The sequence below is a fragment of the Poecilia reticulata genome, linkage group LG14, assembly GCF_000633615.1.
Source record: "Poecilia reticulata strain Guanapo linkage group LG14, Guppy_female_1.0+MT, whole genome shotgun sequence".
Taxonomy (NCBI): domain Eukaryota; kingdom Metazoa; phylum Chordata; class Actinopteri; order Cyprinodontiformes; family Poeciliidae; genus Poecilia; species Poecilia reticulata.
The window spans coordinates 14,564,449-14,571,958 of record NC_024344.1 but is presented as its reverse complement, the minus strand read 5'-3'; the positions used below and the strand labels follow the sequence as shown (position 1 = coordinate 14,571,958).

At 40.3% G+C, this 7,510-nt stretch overlaps 1 protein-coding gene across 1 annotated transcript in view; it reads right to left on the bottom strand.

Moving 5' to 3' along the window:
- LOC103476165 (uncharacterized) overlaps positions 1–7,442 on the bottom strand; it is an 8,394-nt gene extending 952 nt beyond the window's left edge. The window contains exons 1-11 of the mRNA XM_008428306.2: positions 7,226–7,442; positions 7,016–7,143; positions 4,110–5,627; positions 3,692–3,928; positions 3,131–3,355; positions 3,001–3,055; positions 2,766–2,912; positions 1,675–1,737; positions 1,407–1,583; positions 1,142–1,321; positions 632–1,037 (exon numbers count right to left, since the gene is read on the bottom strand). Coding sequence (XP_008426528.1) covers positions 632–1,037; positions 1,142–1,321; positions 1,407–1,583; positions 1,675–1,737; positions 2,766–2,912; positions 3,001–3,055; positions 3,131–3,355; positions 3,692–3,928; positions 4,110–5,627; positions 7,016–7,143; positions 7,226–7,397 — 3,308 coding nt within the window. The 5' untranslated portion in view covers positions 7,398–7,442. The remainder of the gene's footprint in view (positions 1–631; positions 1,038–1,141; positions 1,322–1,406; positions 1,584–1,674; positions 1,738–2,765; positions 2,913–3,000; positions 3,056–3,130; positions 3,356–3,691; positions 3,929–4,109; positions 5,628–7,015; positions 7,144–7,225) is intronic.
- Positions 7,443–7,510: the final 68 nt, after the last annotated feature.

The following is a 7,510-nucleotide window of genomic DNA, read 5'->3' as shown; positions in this document are numbered from 1 at the left end:
TGAAGTCTGGAAAATATATTAGACCAGAAAATTAGAACCTATCTTTTTTCCAGTTAATGAACCTGTGCTATAAAATAAGGATATCCAGTAGGATTGTTTCTAAGTTTACAACTAAGATTTAACCACAGCTTTCACACTGAATGAGAGGAATAAACAAAAGTTATATTAATCAGTTATATTGTCAAAATTTAGTAATGTAATATTTGAGTGTAAATGCTGTAGTAGTCACTACTTAGTGTAATACATGGAAATATATATACATGTATATTTAAAGAAAAAGGACAAGGGCTTTAACAAAAAGGAAGATGTAATAACAGCAAATTAACTAGCTGACACACAACACAGCAATAAGCATTTTGCAAAATGCTGGGTAAAAATAGTTTCTGACATACTTCATAGATACTTTTAAAATCTAATTTTCTCACCTTCCAGATTCTCAAGTCGTTTGAGGTTTGTTTTGTGCCCTTTAGACGAGACCGTTAAGTTTTGTAGATCCACTTTCCACAAGACTCTGTATGCATCCGTAATTCCTCCTGCAACATCCTTCCTTTCCAGGTTATAATTGGCTGTTTTGGGGAGTCTGTCCCAGTTTCCATTTTTCCCCAGGATGCACCACATCACACGTGYGWACAAATCGTCCTCCTCCYTCYCYYTSACYTCYCTCTTGAGGTTACCGTGCAGGTTTGAATTGAACTTCACAATTGCCCTGTTGACCCCGTCTTTCATGCCGTTCACCATCAGGCTTCCAGACGGATCCTTCTTCATGTACAGACCCTCCATCCTCACCAGCTGCTGCAGATCTAACATGTCGTCTGCGTTGAGACTGTCTAGCTGCTCTTTGGGGAAGGTGTGWTCRGYRCACTGRMKCTTATAMWGRTTYTTCAKTTTTTCCATGGCATCATTAACTTCCTTTCTGGTWAGACCCAGGAACAGGAATGTCGATGGCTCACTCACAGGAACGGTATCATATATGCTGAGGTCGGCAACCAGAGATAAAGGTGCCTGCTGTTGTACCTGAGGCACCTGAAATGGTGGTGCTGGAAGACAAGTCAAAGACATTTGTGAAAAGTCCAAACATAATATTTAAACCATCATAAGAGACACACTAGCAGGAAGTTATTTGTGAAAATAGTTCTGTTACATTTTCTTCCAGAAGTGGGGAACATCTGTGTTGCTTCTTCTTTAAAAGCTAAGAAGACGTTGATTTTAATCAGGACCAGCCGGATGGAGGTGAGGCTGTAAAAAGGACCAGMTGATGCGGCAGTTTGGATTCCTCTCAGGATTGCACCTGCAACGACTGCAGGGTCCAGCCCACCGGCTCCTGCAGAAACAGATTGTCCACACAGAGTTCAGCCACACASTGCAACATTTMTTATRTGTTCTCTAAAGAAACACAATATACTTACCTGCACAGATGGCAGGAATCGCTRCAGAGCTAAATCCCTGKTTTTCRCAGTAGTCAATGATGCTGGGCACAAGAGTTTCAACAAGGCTTGCATCTTTCTCTCCACATACATGTAAGATGGCTTTACAGGGAAACAGTCCAGGCGATGTCACAAAAACTTTTCCTCGGCTCACTTTCGCTGTACACACAAAGCACAGGAGATCACCACAAGAACAAACTATCTGAACTGTGTGTTGCTTTAAAACACTTGGCCAATTCTCCTCTCTTACCTGCTTTCAGCTGAGCTTCCACCACTGATCCAGCTACGGTTAAAATGTCTTTGCAGACTCCCTCTGTAATAAATAATAATGTACATTAATATGTTTTCTTTGCTGATGTGAAAGCAGAGCCAAGACTTGTTTCACAAAGGGTAACAATCAATTTACATTTTTAATAAGGAATTCGACTTGACAAAGTGCCATTTAAAATCCTTTTTAAAAGTAACACTATTTTAATTTCTCTGTAAACTTCCTAATGTTGATAATCAAAAAGAAAAAATTTAAATCACCTCCAGCTTTTTATTCAGTTATTCTATTATCAATAACAATAAAACAACACAAAGTCCAATAAATATTCATGCAGATAACATAATCCGATTTGTTAACCATTGTGTAACATTTTTTTAAATTAACTAATGGTATTTACTGAGATTAGATGGCAAACCAAAAACTTTTGATTATGTTTTAAATAATGTTGGTTGTTTCATGTGTTGTGTTCCAGGTGCTTTACTCATTTAGGTACATAATGATATCATCTTTTGTTCTTTTGTGGAAAATTTTGCTCTGACTATAAGCCAATTTGTCTCCTGGGGAACGTTTCATATGTGCTAAGACATCTGAGAAATTTAAATAGCTTTTGTTATACTGTATGGTAATTACGCCAACAAATTGATCTTTAGTTTAATTAAAGATCATAAACTGAACATTTTATTACAGTCTGATAAGCCACAAGCTGATTTTCGAGATCTCATGATGGTCAAATTCAGTAATGGAGCTTAAAGCCTCATGTCTCCACACATTTAGTCCCATTCGGAGGTTCAGTTTGCCTGATACCACCTACTTCCAGAAAACCAATCAAAATCCAGAAAATCGTCTCAAGCGTGTTTAAAGGGTAAATACTGATTAGGCCGAATCGAATGACCTGTTCTTATTCTGATTTTGACAACTATCTATTGCTGCTGCCATGATTTTAAGTGCATATGTATTCATTCATCCTCTTTTCTGCTCAGTAATATGTGTGTGTAAACAAACAGCTTTACAGCTACAGTTCCTTCCTTGGACTTTGACCTTCAAATACTCTCCTCCTGCAGTTGATCACCTACCATTGTAGAAGTTGACAAAGTCGGTGGTGTTCACCACAACGTCTGTAGTCTCGTTAGTGATGTCGCCGAACACCAATTGCAGTTTGACCCCGCCTCCTACAGTGATGTTGATGTCATCAAGGTCACTGGTGAGGGATCCGAAGAGCGCTGAGAGAAAGAAACCGTCTTGAAGTTTGATGCCAATAAAATGTTCATATGCTACAAAATAATGAACTGCCAATAAAGTCTGGTTTACCTCTGCCTCTCTGGTTCATGATTGAGCTGAGATGTTTGTATACTTCATGGTAGCTCTGGAAATAATTAAAATCAATAATAAATGTTTTATAACATTTATTTAAACTCCATACTTTGCCTTTAAGAGTTACCTCCTCAGAGTCTGGATAGCCCGGTTTAATGACGATGTGGATGGTGGTGAGATTCCCACATCGGTCAGACAATGCGAATTGGCGAATGCTTTCCTTCAGAACTTGAACGGCTTCACTCAAGGGGTATTTTAGGAGAAGTCCAGGCCCGATAACAGGAATAGCCACTGAACTGAAGCCCTTCTCTGCACAGAGGTCCAAACATCTTCTTAGCCCCCTAGAAAGAGCCTGAAAGACAAGAATAAAATATTTCCCTGTGTTAATAAGATCCACAGGCCAGACGGCATACATGGACCTTCCTTTACTAGGGGTGTCCCTCTGCTATCAGACTTGAAATCTTCTGATTTACATAGTGTGATTTACATAACATAGTAGTTATCCTGATTAGATACCAAAAACTCCACAATCAATCAATGAGTCCAAGCTCATCCTGTTCCAGAGAGCGACTCAATCTGTCTTTTTTGAGGCTAGTCATCTTATGAAGGATGCTAATTTCAGCCACTTGAAACCGTGGATTATTCTCTCCATAAATGGTTCTTGATTTTTGGGGTTCTGATTCCTCACCTGGATTCCTCTTCCTCCAACTCCGTCCCAAGCCAGGCACTCCATGCAGAATATCTTGGAGCAACCCAGAGAGGCGCTGGCACCGACCTCCAGAACATCACCAGGAATCAGGGAAGAATTTGCAGCCAATAAGTTGAACTTTGATTTGACCACATCTCCGCCTTTCACAAGCAATGATTTGCCAATATTTGTTGAAGACAGCTGCCTGCCATGTGTGGGGACGACCAAAACGTTCACCTGTGGAAACGTTTAGAAATAGCATTAATGGAAAACTGACAACCTGACGATATCGGGCCAGTAATGTCAGGATGTCGGACATTACTGCCAATGTCAGACATCCTGACATTGGCAGGATGTGAGACATTCTTTCTCACATCCTGCCAAATGTGAGAAAGAAAATAAAGGGAAATGGTCAAACCTGCTCTTTCTCTAAGCTGCCAATCTTGATTTTTAGGTTGATTTTGACTGGACTGTCTCCAACAGTGCTGAAGCGAGTCCTGGGAGTTGACGATCTTGGTGTGATGCTGCTGAGGCTTCGCTGTTTGGTTGCCACAATTGGTGAGCTAGCAACTTGTTGTTCCCTAATAATCACCTGGCAGGAATTTTCAACCAGCTCCTTGCTGACTTTACCAGCTCCTTGGAAGTACTGCAGCGCCCCAGGACCATCCAGAACCATTTTGTCCATCGTCATGCTGGCCAGAGCTGACCCAAGGGTTTGTTTGGTTTCCTGAACCCGCAAACGAGGACCAGACAAAACAACACAAGGATTTGGAAAAGTGGAGGCTTTGAGTGTCACATTGGTCTGCTTCATGCCAAGTATTTCTAAGATTTTATCAAAGCAGTCAACAAGTTCAGGATACTGCAGACTGATAACCTCTTGAGTAGAAACCTGATTGGCCTGGAAAGAATAAATAAGCTCTTTAAGCTTGTTCACATGTTCAGTGTAGCCCACCAGCTTCACTCTGGATGATGAAGTGCCACTGGATCCAGGAAGGAAGCTAAAGTTCACTCTTGGCTCGCCAAGGTTTTCCTCGCTCTTGGCTTTGTCGAGGATTTCCTTGAGTCTGTCTAGATCTGGAGCCACAGCTGCAGCACCCTGAAGAGTCACACTGGACTCATTCAGATCTCTCAGCACCGTCGTCTCTGCTTCCCTAAGAGCATCCGAAGACAAACTGGACAGAACCAGTTCCGACCCGACCTCCAGGGACACTGGGCTTCTGAGACTTTGCTCAAACCGTGTTTGGTACTTGGAGATGACGATGCTAGTTGCCATGAAGKYTAATAAAYCATTTGAAAGATTAACCCTCTTTTCTTGTATCTTYTTCATCAGTTCRTTAAGTTTGGCTGCACCARRCTGCACCTTATCTTCAGGACCTTCTAAGATGATGATGTTAGAGGCCCTGCTGATTTTAACCTCTGGACAACTTGCACTCATCTCTCGGTTGAACTCCTCCTCAATCATCTTGTACCGCTTTTCCACAACCGGCTGCTCTTTGCGAATTGGTATGCTTTTCTCCAGAACCGCAATCTTGTCCTTCACTACATCTGTCTCCCCTACAACCACAGCATAGCCACTCTCTGAGTACACTCTCACATCATCAGACACAAAGAAGGGATCCTGTAGAACCTTCTTGACTTGTTTGGGCTCAAGGACATGATGGCATGTGTAGGCCTCGATGAGATTGATGAAGGTCCGGTCCACTTGTAGCTCCCAGTTTTCTGCTGCACCATCAAAAGCTCCTCCAGGCCCCTTTTCTATGTTACCCCTCACCACTGCCTCTTCTTCCTCAAAATCTAGCTGTATTGAACAGCCGATTGCAGACAACTGCTTCTGCAGTATTTTGTAAGCTTTAGGGTTGTCTCTCATGTAGAACAAGAGAAAGATGTCTGTCTTGAAAATCTTCTCAAGACCTTTTGTGCCGACTTTAGTAGTTGTCTGAAAGACCAAAACAGCAAAATTAATGAATTTGTAACGTAGCAGAAAAGTGGACACAGAAAAAATTCATAAGCAAAAACATCGCACCTTGGGAAACCTAACCACATTTTATTTCCAAAAACAATAATGTATTTATTGGGATTTTATGTGATAGATCAACACAAAGTAGTACAAGAAAAGTGTCTGAAATATTCAGACAAACCTGAAGACAAATTTTTGTTCCCTGTTCTCTGATCATCAGAGAACAAACATCATGAAGACCAGGGATCATGGAAGATGGGGTTTGTGAGAAAGTTCTAGACAGGTTTAATTCAAAGTTAGGTTATAAAGCAGTACCCCAAGACTGGAACGTCACTCATACATCTGCTCAATCCATTATATTTGAAAGAATTGGAAGAATTGAAAGAATGTAGAAAACTGCAACCCAAAATAACATGACTGTCCATGACTGTAGACATCATTTGTGTACTCTATATGTAAAAGCAGCTCATTTCCAATTTTCCACAAATCATGTGGAGGATTGATCAAACATGAGGAAAAGGGTGATCTGGTCATTAGACATCAAAACTGAGCTTCTTTGCCTAAATGAAAAACACAGTATGTTGATTCAGGTGTGTTGAAGCAAGGATGCATCTAGTAGCTCAATTAGTTTGGACCTGCTTCAGAACAACGCATAGAACAGTCCAGTCAATTTCCAGATTTAAATCCAATAGAGAGTCTGTGGCAACACTTCAGACTTGCTCATCACACATGCTGCCCATCTGGTCTAGCTGAGCGTCAGCCATTTTAAAAAAAAATAAAAGTGGGCAAAACATTTTGTCTCCTAGATGTGCAAATTCAGCAGCAACATGGACCCAGAAACTGTGGCAGCAAAAAAAATGGTTCTACAAATGAGGTTCTACAAGGAGGCTGAATACCCATGTGTCACACTTGTCAGAGATTTACTTTGTAAGAATCTGAAAAATCATATGTAATTTTCATTACACTTAACAATACGACTTTGAACTAGTCAATCATATAAAGTCTCAAAAATATAAATTCAAGTTCATGTTTATATTGTGACAAAATAAGATGTATGGATACATTTTGCAAGGTATTTTGTATTGTGTTTGTGAAATATTGAAATATTTCTCTTACATAAATAAAGATTGCGCAAGTTAATACTAAACACTATCGTCATTGAATCTTTACTTTCCAGTTTTGTGACTCAAATCCACCAAAGTCAGAAACATAAGGAGAACTGGTCTGAGCAGTTTAAAATGAAACCAAAAGAAAAATCAAGACAAATATGCGCTGGTATGTTTAGTTAACAACACTAGGCCCTGTTGAGGTTTTATTCTGGTTATATAAAAAAAATATATTTATATTTGCAATAAACTAGATCTCACTTGTGATTGGCTTGTTGATGGCTGATCCTGGGTCTGTGGTGAACTGCTCCGAGTTACGGTCAGGTGTAGATCTCCCCCAGGAAGACTAATCGTATGAGTTTTCCTCATTAATAAAACCCTTTCCTGGTCTTGAAGATGAAAGAGAATATTAATAATGTCCGTTTTAAATTTGCATGCATGATCTTATTTAAGCCAAATATCAGTGCATACCTTCTTGTTCCTTGAAGCAGACTTTATAGACGTTGTCTCCCACCTTTTCAATCCCCCCACAGTCGCCTCCTCCGGAGTCTCTTCTTTTCTGAAAGTGTCTCCTGACCTTTTCCTTCTCTCTGTCTGTTAAATATCTGGCCTCAAAATACAGCGGATATGGATATTCAGCCATTTTTGACTTCTAAACTGAGAGAGGACTTTCTGTGCTTGTCCGTAATCTGAGTAAACAGCGTTTACTAAAGAGCTAGTTTCACTTTCTGTTATTTGTCACCTCCCCTTCATGCT